Genomic DNA, 18,957 nt, shown 5'->3' on the forward strand with positions numbered 1-18,957 from the left:
AAAAATGCGTTTAAAATCAAGGTAGATTTTCACTAGAGTAGACTAGAAGGAATCGTGAGGAAAGAGAAGATACTTTTACAAGAAGTTGAGAACACTCATAAAGATTGTAGAGTGTTTACTTTGCATTTTCGAATCGAATTTGTTTTCTGTCTATTTCTCTCAAGTTGGTATTAGCTCTCGTAGTTTTGTTTTTGTAGTATTTTCCTGCTCGATCTACCTCGAAAACGTTCTCATTGGACGGGAGAAAATGGCTTTCTCGTTTTCTTCAAATGACTTTCTCGCACGTACGCTCTCAAAGTCTGCTCGCACTTTTTAATATGTTTGCAATATTTTCTCAGCTGTATGAGTTGTCTTGTTTGTTTGTTTGGTTTAAACGTGTACACTATTTACAAACAGTTCCCTCCGCTACACTTAAGCAGTGATGTATGATTCATTTGTATTTTTTTGCTTTTTTCATCTGAATTTTACGAATACCATCGATTACAGTTTTTTTTTACCTTTTTTTGTTTGCGTTTTTCATGTTGTGAATTTTCTGCTTGCTTCTCTCACGACAAACGAAGTCGACAAATAGAGAACTAAATGCTTTACCTTTTTTCTTCAATTATCTTTTTTTACAGGCTGGTTAGTTGCGTGGTTTTTGTTTTTGGCTAAGTCACACCTAATATGGTCGAGAAAAAACGACGAATAAAAAACGAATAAGATATGTACTTTTGTTTTGTTTTTTTTTCTTCTTCGAATTAGGGGAAATAGGTTCAACAATTGACACACTCGTAAAAACTATGAAAAGTTTGTATTTTTGTTTTGTTTTATTTCGTTTGCCATAGCTCAAATATAGCTACAGTTTTTTAAAGGTTCGCGCTTGACCGATCCGGCAAAGCTTCGTTCGCCGGGGTTCTTTTTTAATTAGCAGTGTTCTTTTGTCGTTTTTCATGTCATTTTCTCGCAACGCTTTGTTGTGTGTAAGTCATTCCTTCAGGTATGATTTATACTTATGTTTCTTTTAATATTTATCCTCTACTTGTGTGTTTTTTCACCACGTTGGTTGTCAATAAAAAATAAAAATAAGAAAAACCTTCAAAAATTTGTTAACATTTCATTTTATTATCATTGATTTTTTTTCCTCTTTATATATTCATTTAGTGTTATTTCTTCTTTGTCGGTGAATTCCACAAATGTTTTCTGTGTGTGTTTGTGTGGGAATGTTTGAGAAAGTTTGAGAGTGTGGTGGTTGATTCTGAGTGTGATTTCTTATGGAAGCTGAGCGCAGAATCTGCTGCTGGTATTTAGGCTGTAGTTTTATGCAACATTTATGGTTTTGGTGAGAGATGTTTGAATCTGATCCAGGTAAGAGTGAGTTGTGAGATTTACTAAGAAATTGTTGAGGTGAGGGATATTTTTTTGCTAAGACTGTTCCTGATTGAATCAAAATAACTAAGTGTTCTGATTTTCGTTTGAATTAGCATTGATCACTTTCTCAGCGCTGATCGTATCATGGCAATCTTCGACCCGAAACGGATCGTGAGCAAATACGATTCAAAACCAGCCAGCGACTGGTTCCTCACTGCTGACATTCAAATCAAAGTCATCATGATTGGTTCGGCCTACTTTGCTTGTTGGAGGCACTCACACAAGATCAACTGACCCAACAAAATCCAAATATCAATATGAACTATCAATCGGTGAAAAATAATTACTTTACCAAAAATCGATAGTTCATCATTCCTAGTCAATTCAATCGAAATTCTAAAACGGAATTCAATTCGAAACGATTACGAACACCGTTTCAAACGCAGTAACTGGTTTTGTGTACGTACCGGTTGTTGCAATTGAAACGGAATTCGTTTACGATTCAAATTGAATTCTGTTTCGGAATTCTTATTGAGTTGACTGGGTTTTTCGACAAAATCGAACCTACACTGTAGCTGAAAATCGCACTTTGCTGAGTTCGTTTTCGCACTTTTTCATACGATTTTTTCAGTTCGCCTGCGATTACACAAAAAAGTGTTATCGTAGTTGAACTGAAAAAATCGTATGGAAAAGTGCGAAAACGAACTCAGCAAAGTGCGATTTTCAGTTACAGTGTACTTAGAAACGAGTAAATTCATGTAAAATAAGCGAAATTCACCAAAAACTGACAGATGCCCCCATTTACTCATTTTAGAGTAGGTGTGGTTTTGACGATAATTGAATGATTTTGAACGTACACGGCACGAATGATTTTCAAATGCCGTCCTTTCCCAGTCAACTCAATCGGAATTCTGAAACGGAATTCGTAAACGATTCGAATTGAATTCCGTTTCAGAGTTCCGATTTAGTTGACTGGGTTGCAGAGCGCCCCCGAATTCGTATAAATGAAATTGAACTGACTGGATGGCAACAACAAGACAGACAGTTTTACTCCATTGGCTGATGCACGAAGTGATTTGTTTACCTTTTTTTCGGCACCCTCCGCAAACGTCAAACCATACAAAATTGTTGCCGGATCTTTTCCGGGAGAGATCCGGTATTGATTTGACGTTTGCTGAGGGTGCCGAAAACCCAGTTAACTCAATCCGAATTCTGAAATGGAATCTGATAAGAATCGTATACAAATTCCGTTTCAAACGCAACAACCGGTTCCGTGTTCGAACCGGTTGTTGCGTTTGAAACGGAATTTGTATACGATTCTAATTACACAGAAAAAAAATGATGGTAATATTCATCAGGAAATGGTGACAGATTTTGTGGCTAAAAAAATGATGAATTTTACCCCAGAAAATGATGAATTTTCATCAGTTTTTGATGAATATTCATCAGGTTCACATTTTTACACATTTTTTATGGAATATTACCCAAAAAAAGATGTAATATTCAACCTACCAAATTTTCAACATTCCAAAATTTAACTTTTTTTTCTGTGTAGATTCCGTTTCAAAATTCGGATTGATTTGACTGGGAAGTTGGGTTTTGTTCTGCTATCAAAAGACAATGTTGTCCTTTTAACATCTCTCCGGTCGGAAAATAATCTGGTAAATTTGAGTGTCAACAGGGCAATAAGACCTTGCAAGTTTAAGGTTGGATTCTGTTTTAATCCTGTTGATCGAAAATCGAGTATCAAACAGAACAAATTCTAAGAGACTTTTGTTCATAATAACCCAGTCAGCCCAAACGGAATTCTGAAACGGAATTCAATTCGAATCGTTTACGTATTTCGTTTCAAACGCAACAACCGATTCCGTGTACGAACTGGTTGTTGCGTTTGAAACGGAATACATTTACGATTCGAATTGAATTTCGTATCGAAATTCCGATTGAGTTGACTGGGAATAATTGTAATGTGGGAATGTGTAATGTGTAAAAACTCGTTTTTTTTTATTAAAAATAATATTTTAAAGAGATTCCAACCTAAATCAGCAAGGTCTTGTCGCTCAATTGGAACCATGTTTTGCCAGCTCGATTGAAACCTGGAGGGTAACATTTCACTTTCCAAATTGTTAACATAACCGCATTAGTCGACCCCCTAAACAAACGTCAAATTTGTACAAATTTGCAGCCGGATCTGTCCGGAAGAGATCTGGGATTGAACCGGCAATTTTTTTTACTGATTTGACATTTGTTGGAAGGGTAAAAAAAATGTCAACAAATTACTTCGTGCGTTGAATAATAGACTCTTTAGTTTTTTTGGATTCAAAAGCGGTCACGCAGATAATTAGAAATGAGCTCAAGAAATGTATTTGAAGGCAGCAGCAATCCAATGTTTTGACATGTATCGGAACTACTGGTTTAGAAAAGTTCAAGATCTTTCGTTGCCTCAAACCATGACATGAATTAGACCAAACCAAAGAAATAAACTTGATTTATAGTTAAATGTTTCAAATCCAGTTCCGTAAATTAAATTACGCTCATTGTGGACCATTTCGTTTGTGGGAGTTGATATTAGTGTGTGTGTGTGTGTGTTTGTGAATATTTCTGCCTTCGAATGCAATAAAGAACAGAACATTCGTTTTTCAGCACACGTGTTTTTTTTTTTCATTCTTTTGCACTTAACCTGACTACAATGCCCGCTGTGAGTGTGGCATTGTTTTCGTGTGTGAGAAATGGAAAGCTTGACGTGGGTATGGTCGAAGAGAGAAGGGAAAGGGGTGGAAAGGACAGTGTTGTAGAAGGTGGAAGGAAAATTTTCTATTATTTCTTTGTTTTTATTTTACAAAAGTGTGTGTTGTTTACTCGATTTGTGTGTGTATGTGTGTTTGTGATGTGTGATTCTGTGAAGAAGATAGCACTGTGTAAATTTGCCTTACGTGGAGTATAGAGAAGAGGTGTGATTATATGAACTAGAGAAAGTTTCCACCGGGTTTGAAATGGAAAATGCATTTAAATGTGTGTGTGTGTGTGTGTGTTCTCCCCTGCTTCAAAGTCTAGTGTGAGGGTGGTGTTTGTGTGCTTGTGTGCATACTAACGAGAGTGTGAGTAGGGACTAGCTCCTGATGATTAATGGCACTATAAGGATTTCGAGTGTTTGGTGTAACTACATGTGGGAAGAGAGAGAGAAAAAGCTGATAGTGCTCGAATGGCTTGATGTTTCAAATTTCCTAAGGTGTTTTTTCTTCTTCGTTAAGTTCGAGTAATAGATGTTTGCTCTTGAAAATTGTTTCTTAAATTTAGTTTTGGTTGTTTAAGTCTAGATCCTTATAGAATTTGTTCTTTTAGAAGAAAGAGATGTATGCTTAAATACAGTTTTACTGGTTTAATTAGTTGATTTTCTTGTATTAACTAGATGTATTTTAGTTAGGTAAGATTTTGTTCGAATATAGGTTTGGGTTGAATATAATTTAAAATGTATAATAATAGATTCGATACTATAGTTGCATGAAGAACAGGAGATAAAAATCTAAAACAAGTGTTTTCAATAGAAGATTCTTGTTGTTTCATTTTGTTTATTATGTTTCTTGTTTAGGTTTAGCATTTTCCCTCCTTGCGTTTGGAACAACTCGCTTTGCTGTGCACTTCAACTTTTCGCTACTGCAAACTTTCGCTTACCTACTCCTCGCAAATCGCTTACCAAACTATTGTTGTTTTGTTTTGCATGTTGTCATTCTTCTACATAACTATACATATTTTTATATTTAACTTAGTTTCAGTTGCAGCTTCCTGTCCACTAGATAAAATGTTACCTAGCTTTGAAGTGGGTTTGGTAAATTTTTCTTACATGGTTTACTTTTTTCGTTTTTTTCTTGTTTTCACACCTTCCTTCTTCTTCTGGTTGGTTCGCTAAACGTTACTACTAAAGTAGATGATTCTTACCATTCTGCTGCTCAGCTTAGTCAACCACTAGCGCTCTCTATTAGCGTATTGTGTAAGCGTACTTATTTAAACCGGACACACTAACACATCGTATTCAAACATGAGTGAAACGGCAACGAATACAAAATATAACAAAAACATGGTAAACCCTAGGCCCTTGTTCATGCGCCAACGGAAGCAGGCTATCGACAAGATGACAAACACCAACATCAAGAACAGGATCGTGATCGAGCACACCATGCCAACGGAGTTGACCTCCACCGGTTGGCCGTAGATGATGCCGTACAGGAGCCACGGGATCGGCAGGCTGCGCAAAAAAAAAAAAATGTTGGTTAGCTACACTCAACAGAGTTTGGAAGAAGCACCATGCGTCTCCTCCAAACTATTCCAGCCACGATCAAATTAATGGAGACGCATGGCGTTTCCAAAGTCATCCAAGTAGCCCTAACTTACCCGACCGTGACGTCGAAAATGTTGCTTCCGACCGAACTCGACACCGCCATGTCGCCAAAGCCCTTCCGCGCCACGATCACGGACGTGATCAGGTCGGGAATTGAGGTACCAGCTGCTAAAAACGTCAGTCCCATCACCTGCAAAGAGGGTCGGGTTGAAAAAGGGTGGGACTGCAACAATATCTCGTAGAACCTACCTCCGGTGGTATCTTCGCCGTGTCGCCAGCAACGTTCGCCCACCACACCATAAGATACGAGTATGCGGCTATCCACGCAATCGAACCGATGAACGTGACCGGGTAAAACCTCTTACCCCTTGGTGTTCTAGTGTCGGGAAGTGTTAAGTACAGAGGAAATAAAATTGGAGCAACTAATAGGTAGGTTATTCGTTTCCTAGTTGTCTTTGGCCAAGACATGCTTAATGCCTCTGGTGGTTCTTCTTCTAATTCGTTACCCTGCGGGAGAGAAATCAATGTTATAGAATTTTGCAACAAATGAAGAGGTGGACCTATGTCGATCTTCTGGGATATTGATTTGCTCTGTATATGTCCAGTCTTTGTTTGCACTGTACTGCCGTTCTACGCATAATTGTCCCATGTTCAAAAAAGGGCACCTGAGAAAAACGCGATTGAAATTTTTCGATCGATTTCTGTGTTTTTACGCATAATTGTCCCGTAGGTCCCTATTCGTTCTATATGGCCCTAATTACCCCGGTTAACATTTTATTACCCTTATTTGTAATCCTCATGTAGGTAAACAGGTAAGCAAGATGAAATGCTTCGTAAATCTCATGATTTCGTGATAGAAAATAATTGATGGGACAATTATGCGTAGAAGTTCAACGATGGGACAAACAGACTTGGTGTTGTTTTCAATGATTTTCTGAACAAATTATTAAATTTCATGTGTTTTTCTAAAAGTATACGTAAAACTAAGCTTAAAAATGATAAAAAGTCAGAATCGTCCAAAAATGACTTGGGACAATTAGGCGTAGAACGGCAGTGTAATGATGTAAACTTATTTTATACGTAGTCCCACAGTGCTTCATTGAATTCTAGTGTGCTTGTAATTCAGTGAAACTTATTACAACCAGGTATTTGATCGATTTTTTTTTGGTATTTCGTGTTCAAATGACAAATTTTCTATCACTGTAGTTTATTATTCAAAAAGAAAGAAAACAGTATAAAAGTGTACCTTTAAATTTCAAGACCTTCACAGATCTTCATAATTAGATTTTAACCCTGAGATGTACAATAAAAACCGAAAAAATGATTGAATTGATGTAACTTAAAAAGAGATAGAACGTGATATCACACAAGCGACGGTTTCAGGATCGTTCCCAAGGATACTAGATGTCACCCGAGCAAAAGCAGCTGCTTTATTTTTTTAACCTTGAATTTTATAAAATTACCGTAAACTGGGGTGAGATTGACAGCCGGTGTAACATTGGTGGAATCGAGATTTTTTAGCAATCCGAAATTCAATACAAACGGAATGTTAAGAAATCACTTTTAGCTTGATAAAGAAGCGTTCAAAGTACCTCATGAAGTAGTTTTCAAGCCAAATTGAAAACATCGGTTTAAATATCACCAAGAGGTGGAAGAGAGCCTTGCCTACAAAATGATGAAGTAAATCCGACAAAAAATTAATTAGAGGTTGTAAGATGATTATAATTAGTCAACAAAAACATATCTGCAGTTTTTTTAAAGGTTCTATAAAATATTCTGCTTCATCTGTTTATATGGCCCATTTAAAACAAAACTCTTGATAGTGGATTCATATTATTAAAAAAATATATAAATGGTACTCCGTCTTCAATGTTAGTCTATGATTAGCTGAGCAATTTTTCTCTACCAAAATCGGAAATGGATTTTATTTGCATTTTTTTATTTGGCTTAAACTTTGTGAGGGCCTTCCATATGACCAAAGAAGCTATTTTGTGTCATTGGTTCACCCATACAAGTCAATTTTGGCAGCTGTCCATACAAAAATGGTACGTAAGTATTTAAACAGCTGTAACTTTTGAGTGAATTTTCTGATCTATGAAGATATTTTTTGATTATGAAGATTTTTAGATATGTTTTAGGGGACAAAAACTCTTAACTTTTGAGCTATAGAGAAGTATGGGCAAACAATCTGCTGCCAAGTTATGATTGTTTGAAAAAATAGAGATTTAAGGATTTCATGTTTTAACATTGAAAATCGGACCATTAGTTGCTGAGATATCGACATTAGAAAATGGTGTGCTGTTTGGGTGAGACTTCGAAAACTTAAATTTTTCTGTTTCTTTTTCTTTAAGTCGCTGTATATCAGCAACCAGAGGTCCAATCTTCAATGTCTCTTAGACAATTTAATAGATAATTTTCTGAACCTTTCAAAAAAATATTTTTAGGAATGGTCACTCATGGTCACTATTTTTAAAAATCGAAAAACTGCAAATATTTCGCTAAAATCAAACTTTCGGTGGCTATACTTGAAAACAGAGCCTTTTATCAAAAAATCTGTAAAGTGCTTTTCGATTGAAAATTCAATTTTATATAAAAAATACGTCAAATTTGTTTTAGCATGCAATTTCGATTTTTTCCAAAAATCACAATTTTTTCAAAAATTCATAACTCGGCGGCAGATTTTTTTGACCATGTTTCTCTATGGCTCAAAAGTTGCGGGTTTTTGTCCCCTAAAACATGTAAAAAAATATCGAAAATCAAAAAATACGTATTTTGGGAAATTGAGTTTTTGTGAAAAAAAAGTTAATTAAAAAATTGGCAATTTTTTTTTCCGTGTATCTATTTTTTTCTCAATAGTCCTCAACAATACCTATAACTTTGCCGAAGACACCAAATTGATCAGAAAATTCATTCAAACGTTACAGATATTCGAATATTTACGTACCATTTTTGTATGGACAGCTGCTAAAATTGTATGGAGACTTGTATGGGTGAACCAATAACACAAAATAGCTTCTTTGGTCATAGGGAAGGCCCCACAAAGTTTGAACCAAATAAAAAAATACAAATAAAATCCATTTCCGGTTTTGGTAGAGAATTGCTCTAAAGTACTTTTTGATTGCAAAATTAGATTTGACATCGAAAAATAAAAATGTTTGCAACCAATATTTCGATTTTTTGAAAAAATCATTATTGATTCAAAATATCAGAACTCGGTCAAAGATTTTTTGCACGTTCTGAAAATTTCTGAAAAGTTGGCACTTGATGTCCCCTAAAACATATCACAAATTAAAAAAATAGTGTTTTTTTTGCAAATCATGTTTAAGTGACAAGAAGTGAAATTCAAAGATACATTTTTTTACCGTGTATATTTTTTTTAAGTGTAGGCCTTATTCATACCTACAACTTTGCCGAAGACATTAAATCGATCAAAACATTCCTTTAAAAGATACAGATTTTTAAATATTCATACATCATTTTTGTATGGAGAGCTGCCAAATTTGTATGGAAAATTATATGAACAAACTAATAATGCAAAATGACTTCTTTGGGCACACCGAAGGCACCAAAAAAGTTTCAGCGTGATTACAGCCTGAAATCTCAGAGAATTGATCTGTTATTGAAAAAGAAGTATACAAATTCTTCAGATTTAATGGTTTTTTTTAGTAGTACAAGATTTGTAGTATGCTTGGAAATGTTTTAAATCTTGCTTTTAAAAAGTATCCCTTACAGGATGGTTTAACAAAGTAAACTACCTATGTATAATAATTCCATTGCGTAGTTTATGTGATTCTTAAAATCTATGAAGTTTATTTTGTTATTAAAATAACGCGAGTTTTGTTTGCTCATAGGCATATCCACTAACAGCACATTCAAATTATAATGAGAAACATCTTGTTTTTATTCTCAGTTGAAGTATTCATTATCTCGGTGATAAATTCGATAATTTTCCTTAGAAAATCGTAAATTCCGTCAACCAACATCTTAAGCCTTGCTCGACTGTTACTACAACATATGCCTGAGCAACCATACGAAGTACCTACATCATACAAAGTACGCCATCAGCATCTGGTTGCTAATTTACAACAAAATACAACGTTGTAAAAAGTAATGCCCAACAAGCTTTGATTAACCCTTTTCCCACGAACAACTTTCTGTTTCGCCACGCTCACACGCTAATTCGACAAGAAGTTTGTTCCCTTCAAAAAGCACACATACAAGCCCTCATACACACACAGCTAAACACAGTTATAGAAGGGTATCGGTGCAATCGTTCTGCTATCGCGCGCTTCCTTCGCAAGCCCATTTTAAAATACGTTCGTAAAAATTTATGGCAGCCATAAAAATTGACAACCCCTCGCTGGGTTGGAATGCCTTTTGGTGTGTGTGCGCACACACATACCCAAGTACACACATAAATACCAGAACCACCCACCACCAACAACAGCAGTACACCAGCCGCTTTCGAGTTCAGGAGCATTGCGCGAAGGGATATCGGCTGAAGGACTGGCAAAGGTTGAAGGACTTGGGCGAAATAAGGATTGGTAGAAGAAAAAGAAGACGAAGAGTGGAATTTTGCCATAAAACCGAGCACGTGCCCTTGAAAGTGTGATTCTTTTGTTGGTGACCTTTTTCGATCGTCGACGACGAAAAAAGGGCGAAAATGAGAATCGTCGTAGTCTTTGGGTAAGAGTGTGTGAAAAACGTGTGGTATGAAAGCATTCATGAAAAAAAAGTTTGTTTTACCATTTCACACCTGAGCAAATCTTTTCGCAGTTTTTCTTTCGCGATTAAATATTTTGTATTTTTTTATTTGGATGAAATTTTGTCTCCATCGATTATTTACTTCATTTGTATTCTCCGTCGAGGACTCCATAAAAACTCAAGAGCTGAGCAATTCTCTCAGATTTCGGTCATTCGATGTTTTTTGTATTTTTAAATCCGGCTGAAACTTTTTTGGTGCCTTCGGTATGCCCAAAGAAGCCATTTTGAATCATTAGTTTGTCCATATAATTTTCCATACAAATTTGGCAGCTGTCCATACAAAAATGATATGTGAAAATTAAAAAATCTGTATCTTTTGAAGATATTTTTTGATCGATTTGGTGTCTTGGACAAAGTTGTAGGTATGGATAAGGACTATACTGGAAAAAAATGATACACGGTAAAAAATTGTGATTTTTTATTTAACTTTTTGTCACTAAAACTAGATTTGCAAAAAAACACTTTTTTTTTATTGCACCGTTTCAAGTTATAGCCAGTTTTAGGTAACTTTTTTGAAAATAGTCGAAGTTTTTATGTCTTTTTTTAATTAGTGCACATGTTTGTCCACTTTTGAAAACAGTATTTTTGATGAGCTGAGAAAAATTGATGTTTTTTAAGTCTCAACGATTATTTGCACAACCTGCAAATTTCTGAAAAGTTGGCATTTGATGTCCCTTATAACATACCAAAAAATAAAAATAATTAAAAATAGTGTTTTTTTTTTTGCAAATCTAGTTTTAGTGACAAGAAGTTAAATAAAAAAATCATTTTTTACCTTGTATCATTTTTTTCCAGTGTAGTCCATATCCATACCTACAACTTTGCCGAAGACACCAAATCGATCAAAACATTCCTTCAAGAGATACAGAGTTTTGAATTTTCATATATCATATTTGTATGGAAAGCTAATGGAAAGCTGCCAAATTTGCATGGAAATTTATATGGACAAACTAATGATGCAAAATGGCTCTTTTGGGCATACCGAAAGCCCCATAATAGTTTCAGCCGGATTAAAAAATACAAAAATTAAAATTAAAAAAAGATTGATTTTGTAGAGAACTGCTCAGCTGTCTTTACCAATGGGGCATGCAAATATTTCAAAATTATTCAGTATTCTTAGAAAGGATTTTCTGATTGATTCGTCAGTCAGTCAGGACAAAAATACATTTTTTCCATAAATTTACGTAGTTTTTTACTCTACATTCCTCACATCGTCGCCGTTGTGCTAACTTGTCGTACGTGCATTTTGGACCAAATTGAGTTAAGAACGCCATTTTGTGCAGCCCACAAATGTTCACCTTTTGACCATCACAGATCCCCGGAATTCGATTTCAATCCTGAGATATTCAACGAAATCCGAAAAAACTCCGTGCATTTTTGTCATTTTACATATGAAAGTAGTTTCAATCTTGTCGGGCTTTTTTGTCACACCCTGAAAATTGATGTAAGTACGAAAACTGGTCAAAGGGATTTGAGGTCAGAATGCGTTTGACGCACGTACTAGTTAGACTACCGTAAACATTTGTTATTATAACTTGGGACTCCTGCCAATATTTTGACCACCCTATTTTGAGTAGGACCACAATAATCGCAAAAAAATACGGGTCCAATCAATTTGACCAAGGAACTGCCATGCCAAATTTGAAACAAATAGGAGCAGTTTTGAGCTGGATCCTGTTGGTCTGACGTGGATTTTCTGTATGATATGAAAAACAGTGCAAACCCACTAACGCTTTAAATATGACATACTTAAGCAATAGGTATTTAAATGTATCACAAAGATGCAACTTTAGAAATAGCACATATTGGCCCAGTATCAGAGACCACAGCCGGACGTCGGAAATCTATTCTAAATCTCCGGAGTTTCAGCACAGTTCGTCGTACGACCGCACTCATTGCAATCTGGCTGTCCTGACTGGCATTGGTTGTGGAATGAATGGCTGTCAATCTAAATCAACCACATTCACTAACAGTTTGAACCGGTGCGATGTTTGCGGAAAAAAAACTTTTTAGAGATGCTTGATTGTGTTCCCTTGGTGGTGGGGTAGGGCCTTTCTTGAAATGTTAAACTAATTTATTGTTGGACTACCGATTGGGTCCTTAAATTAAGCTTAAAATTGAGATATTATTGTTCACAACTATAAAACTTATATAAAATTGATTTTTAGATCAATTTAAAAAAAATAATATCACGGCTATTATTGACAGAAAAGTTCCTACTTGACAGCTCGTTTCAAGGGGACCATAGTTGATCTACCAAAAAAAAAAATATATATATATATCTGGTCAATTTATTTTTTTGCATTAAAATGATCAGAAATGTTTTTTAATCATGTTTTTTTACCGTTGTGTGCCTTTCCAACCTAATACCTGAGGTTAATTCAAATGCACTAATGCACTTTCAAACAAAATTATCAATACTTTTCATTCATAAGAATGGCAAAGCTCTTTTGAGCCAACCGAAATTTGGCCGCACGGCCGGCAAATCGTCAAGGACCGGGGACGGTTCCCATTGAATGAAGTCTGCGGTTTTCTGGCCGATGGCTATAAATAGACCCACACATACAAAAGAGGTTATGCCGCCTAGTACCATCGAGTCAGTGACACGCTGGGGAGGAAAATTGGTCCTCCATTCTCTCTGATGTTGAGTATTAGAAAGAGAAGTATCAGCGGTGAGCCTTTGACAAGTGCGTAGTGGTTGGCCGATTATTGCGGTTTTAAGTGGTTTTAGTGGTCATGTCTTTTTCACTTTAACAGGTTGACTAACTTGATTTTAAATTATCAATTCTTATTTTGACAGACCAAAAAAAAAAAAAACAAAAAAGTAAGCCAAAAAGGTTGGGCAGGCCTGTGTTAAATCATTGTTAAACTGTTGAAAAAGTGTGAACATTATAGTTATAGTAGAGACTTACTTTCCACATCAATGTGGTTGGCTTCTTCCTCACTTCTAACCAAAAACAGTTCTCATGGAGGATCCCGGACATCAGTTTAATCTGAACTTTCAAAGTCTGACTTTAAAAAAGTATATAATCAACACGGAACTGACTATAACTTGAAATAGGGTTGTCCGATCTTCAAATATTTTGACTTGTTAGAAAGATTTTTCCTTTACCTAACTAAGCATGGGTAAAGTGATGTATCCGGATAATATTTTCATGTATCATTTAAGTTGTCTCAAGTATGGTTGCCAGATCTCCAATTTAGTAGACCTATTAGAAAGCCAACCTCACCAACGATGCGTAATATGATGCACCAAAACTTAAATTGAAAGGAAAACAACAAAATAAGAAAAGATAGATTTTATAGATCATCTAAAACTTAGAAGGATTTTGTATAAATTTAAGACCATCCTAACGTTTTTCATTTTATACCATATATTTAATATAACGCCCTTTTGAATGTTTCTCTTGAATTCAAAATTTGGGATGGACAATTATGAGCACAATTAAAAAAATCAATAAATTTGAACTTTTCAATTAAAGTTAATCGTAAGCTGGCTGTATCTTCAAAACGGTGCACTTTATCAACAAATCTGTAAAGTACTTTTCGAATGCAAATTTGATTTCAAATAAAAACTAAAAAAAAAACGAGAAATATGCCAAGTTTTACAAAAAAAAAACGCGGGTTCAAAAATGATCATAATCGGCAACATAACAACATAACATTACGCCAACTCACACAGCAGTTGCCCCGACCCTCTTCGATTTGCGTGAAACTTTGTCCTAAGGGGTAAATTTGGTTCTCAATGAAAAAATGACCCTTCTGGGTCAATGTAGATTCGAAAAAAAGGGGGACAGGGGGTAATATGCAAACCCTAAGGGAAAACTGTGATTTCTCAACCATAACAGCATTTCTGTGGAAGAATTTTGTTAGATGTTCTAAAACAACTATTATTCTTCGTCATCCATGTGAAAAAGTGATGAAAACCCTCAAAATCGTTTAAAGGGTTACATACATGTAGAAAATCACAAAATTTTATATTACAGAAAATTTATCAAATCATATTAAAACATGATTTTCAATCACTCCTGAAAGTTTCATGAAGATGTTTCATGATTAAAGTAAGTTACAGACGATTTAGGCTGAAAATTTTGCCATGCGCAAAGCGAATCGTCAAACTTTGCGAGCGTTTTTCTTTGAACACCGAGTTGATTTTCGGGTGCCACGATATCTCGAGATTGGATAGACCGAAATGGCTGAAATTTTGGGTGAAGACTCGCAAGACATATCTCGTGTGCATGACGAAACCGGATTTTGAAATTTTACATTTATCAAAAATACAAAAATCAAAAACATTCCATTTTTTATATGAAAAACATGAAAATATTTTTATCTTTTTATTTTTATATTTTTTTTGAAAATCAGCCTTCGTCATGCACACAGGACCGGTTTAACGAGTCTTCACCAAAATTTTGAGCCGTTTTTGTGAAGGCAGTGTTGAGATATCATGGCACCCGTTTTTTGAAAATTCTAACTTCATATAGCTGTATCTCGGCAATGATACAACCAAATGTCTTCAAATTTATTTTGTTAATAGTTGAAAATGTATATTTTGATGTCCTGAAAACAGATTTTAAAAAAAATTGAGTTTGTGCTCAAACCAACCTCTGAAATTTTTGCCGATTTACATGTATGTAACCCCTTAAAAATAGCAAATTTCTAAAAACATTTTTGATTCATTTCAAACAATCATGCGGGGCAATATGCACCACAACATTGAGGCAAAATGCACTACAACAACGGGGCAAAATGCACCACAACAATGGGGCAAAATGCACCGGGTAAAATCAGTTTTCACTAGTCACCACTAGATGACACCACTGTTTTTACAAAGGAGCATCACAGCGGTGTATTTTGCCCCGACCAAGCTTTTTGCATAAAATTCGATTAAAAATACTTTTTTTTATGTTTTTGGCATCATCTAGCTATAGAATAATGAAGATTATGGCAGAAACTATATAAATCATTACTTAAATTATCAATATTTGTGTTTTATATTGTCCAAAAATCATATTGAAACTTGAATGAAAATTAGATCAAAACACAACATTTTAAAATTTTGCCAATAACTTAAGCTGTTTTTATTGTACGATGCTTAAATTTTTCCAGCATGGTTTTACAACGTTAAGCTTCCGATTTCCATGATTTTTTCCCCGGAAAATTCATTCCAATACCTTGAAAAGCAGGGAGTGCATTTTGTCCCGGAGGTGCATATTACTCCCTCTCCCCCACATTAACTTTTCCATAAAATGACATCCAAAAATGTTTACAGTTGAGTAACGGAGAATGGCAGAGTTTTTAAAACTGTTTTAGTGTTTTTTTTTCGATGAAAAATACATTTTCCAGAATTCTGAGTACGCCATCAAATCGGGCGTCTAATTTTACATAAAAGTCCCTTTGACACCAAATTTCTATCTCATCACCGTTTCAGGCTGCAAATTATTGAAAAACACCTCTTTTTTCGCATGTTCAAAAAATGGAAGGGGTCGTACCGCCCCTCCGTAACGAGATATTACGGACGGACCTCGGATTCGTGATCTGGGACAAAAGTTACCCCTTAGGACAAAGTTTCACGCAAATCTAAGAGGGGTCGGGGCAACTTTTCCCTATTTCGTGTCAGTTGGTAATACAGATTTTGAGAAATTGATTTTTTTGTGGAAAGAAAGTTGATTAAAAATATGTTTATTATTTTCCTTGTGCCATTTTTATCGGAAGGCTCTACCTTGCAATATTTGCCAAAAACACCAAACCGATAAGAAAATTTCTTCAATACAGATTTTTTGAATATTTACATACCGCCTTTGTATGGAAAGCAGCCAAAATTGTATGGAGACTTGTATGGGTGAATCAATGCCACAAAACGGCTTCTTTAGTCGTAGGGAAGGCCCCCAAAAAGTTTGCTCAAGCCAAATAAAAAAAACAAATGCTGATTTCTTTTTTAATGGAACGCACTTCAATAACCTTTGTTTTGTCCATCAAAATTTGGCGAAAATCGAGGTTCAAAACAACAACTCTGTGTCGGTACACTACTTTAAACTTTTCTTTAAACAAACTCAAAATTGTAAACCCTCTTTAATTTTCGTGCTAAGCCACAGCAAAAAAACAAAATAAAGTTCATCCCATCCCCACGAATCGGTTGGTTGGCCGCAGAGCAACGAGCAGGACAAACAACTTTCGCTGCCAAGAAAATGTCCAAACTGCTTTTCTTTCCTCCTCTCCTGTCAACGGCCATTACTGTTCCATTTCCCTCCTGTTGGCCCTCCCCCTGAACGGGCTAGCTAATGTCGCGAGTGATTTCCACCAGCCTGGCGCGCGCGGTTCGTGACGGTTGGTTTGCTTATCTGCATGTTTTCACCAAATTTGCTAATGTAACCCAGCGGTGATAGCACGACCAGGCCAAGAGTACGATCGAAGAATGACAGAGATAGTTCGGTGGCGCTTGAAGGAGTTGAAAATAGCCCGAAATTGTTGCGTGAAAAGGATAAGTAAAGACCGCAAAAAAAGGGTGGGTCCACACCAATCCTAAATATGTAAATTTGATTTGCTTTTTCGTCCTCAGTCCACGATGGAAGGACGGGTTTTTTAAAGTGAGGTTTTGTCTTCGTGACGATGTTCATGCTGTTTGTACAACTTTTTGTTCTTTAAATGAAAATCGAGGAATTTAAATTCGAGTTTCGTTGAGTTTGCAACATACCAATCAAACAAATGATTTTAAAGCCCCACACGCGTAGTCCGTGCTTATGTTGTTTGTTCTGGAAACATTGTAGTGTTTATTTAGTGCAATCTCTGAGATCCGTTCACCCATTTCCACGCTTTGATAATGTTTCGTGAAATTCTCCGAAACTTTCATGAACAAAATCTGAGCGTTTTCCAGCGAACTCCCCCGCGCTTGAGGCTCCTATGCTTGGGCTAGTGTGCTATACGGAAATGGCACCCATATGCCAACAAACCATGAAATAAACCCATTAACCCAGATTATTTCGAACTGATTTGACGAGAGCAGACCTTCGTGGCCATACGCACTCAGAGTGTGGAGTCAAGTCCCAGAATGAAGCAAATCGAATTAAATTGACCAGCGATAGTAGTATCGTTCTGAAATTCCATGTGAAGTTTATTTTGCAGATTTAAGGGTCAAAGGAGAACAAATTTGAAGTTGTTCTGTGTCTGTTATATCCGAAAATAATAAAAAAACGTTACTTAATCCACGGAAGGCGGAAGGCGACCTATGGAACGTTAACATTAACTTTAAGTTGAAATATAGCCACTGAATCCACTTTGAAAATGCAGCCCCGATACTCTTCATGGGTCACGGGAAAAATGGGTCTGATAATCTCGTCAACATTTAAGACAAATTATAGAACTTTTGCAGATATTAATGTTTTCAGCATGGAATTTGGCACATTTAAAACACATCTATTTCGAAAGAAGGTCCCACCACAAAATTTGAATAATTGATTCAGCTGGATTCACTTTCCCAGATCAGTTTCCATTCTACTCAGAAAAGTTCCAAGAATTTCCACGGTCGCGCCAAAATAATTTTCAAAGTTCCACGGCCTTTCACTTAGTGTGGCGCGTGGAACTTTAACTGAATTAATCCACGCAAACCGCCCATGATTCACCAACTAATCGGCACCACTTCCCACTGAATTATCATACAAAGCTCATAACTGGATGGCCCCAAGAATCCTTAGGCAAAGCAGCATTGGTTGTAATTTGCTACATTTACAAAATTAATTCGTATGGAAATGACATGCTCCCCTTTCCCTTGCCTTCAATTATGAGAGAAGATGTTGAGCGTGCACGGAATCGAAGCTTTATGGGGTAGGACGAAGAAATGCTGAGTGGAAAAGACAATAATAACATACCACCCCCGCCAACCAGAGCCCACAGTAAGTCAGTGTGTCTTGCACTATAGGCAGGTGATCGGCACTTCCACAGCACTAGAGAGAGAGAGCGGAGCGTCACGTTGAGACCATTCCTCTGTGCCGTGTCAAACTTTTGAAACTCATGAATATTAATGAACGAATCGTCGGCGGCTCGTAGTTCTCGGCTGTTGGTCCTTTCGGTATGGAAAACCTGCTGGGCTAAAGACGACATCGTTGAGGACATGTTTAGTGAAACCTTGTTGGTTTGACTCTTTTGAATTTGCGCACTTTAAAGCTAGACGGTAAAGTGGCTAGCTTCTCCCGGTATGATGAACTGTCAAACCATCGAGCTTGCACTGTACCCCCCCTCCACCGTCGATCCCATACCTGGTCCTTTGACGCAGTGGCAGTCTGTGTGAGGATTTTCGTGTTTTGGCAACATCTCTGTGTATGAAACATGAGTGATTTTGCCCTGCTACTTGTCTGCGGCACTGGAAAGTCACTACTTTGCATCAGCATGGACATGGCGGCCAGAGCCGAGCCCCGGGAGGCACATACAGACTAGATTTGCCCATAAGAAAAACTGAATTATGAGCCCCTGACAGCAGCTGCTGGTACTGTTCGTTCAGTAAAATCTGTTAAATT

At 36.4% G+C, this 18,957-nt stretch overlaps 1 protein-coding gene across 5 annotated transcripts in view; it reads right to left on the bottom strand.

Annotated features, from left to right (window-relative positions):
- Window positions 1–3,919: 3,919 nt before the first annotated feature.
- LOC6044546 (sodium/potassium/calcium exchanger Nckx30C) overlaps window positions 3,920–18,957 on the bottom strand; it is a 238,898-nt gene continuing 223,860 nt past the window's right edge. For all 5 annotated transcript variants that reach the window (XM_038253213.1, XM_038253212.1, XM_038253211.1 and 2 more), the window contains 3 exons: window positions 5,933–6,190; window positions 5,737–5,873; window positions 3,920–5,590 (listed from right to left, as the gene is read on the bottom strand). In XM_038253213.1, the coding sequence (XP_038109141.1) occupies window positions 5,350–5,590; window positions 5,737–5,873; window positions 5,933–6,190 (636 nt within the window). In that variant the 3' untranslated portion in view covers window positions 3,920–5,349. The remainder of the gene's footprint in view (window positions 5,591–5,736; window positions 5,874–5,932; window positions 6,191–18,957) is intronic.

This window comes from Culex quinquefasciatus, chromosome 2 (assembly GCF_015732765.1).
Source record: "Culex quinquefasciatus strain JHB chromosome 2, VPISU_Cqui_1.0_pri_paternal, whole genome shotgun sequence".
In the NCBI taxonomy this organism is placed as follows: Eukaryota; Metazoa; Arthropoda; class Insecta; order Diptera; family Culicidae; genus Culex; species Culex quinquefasciatus.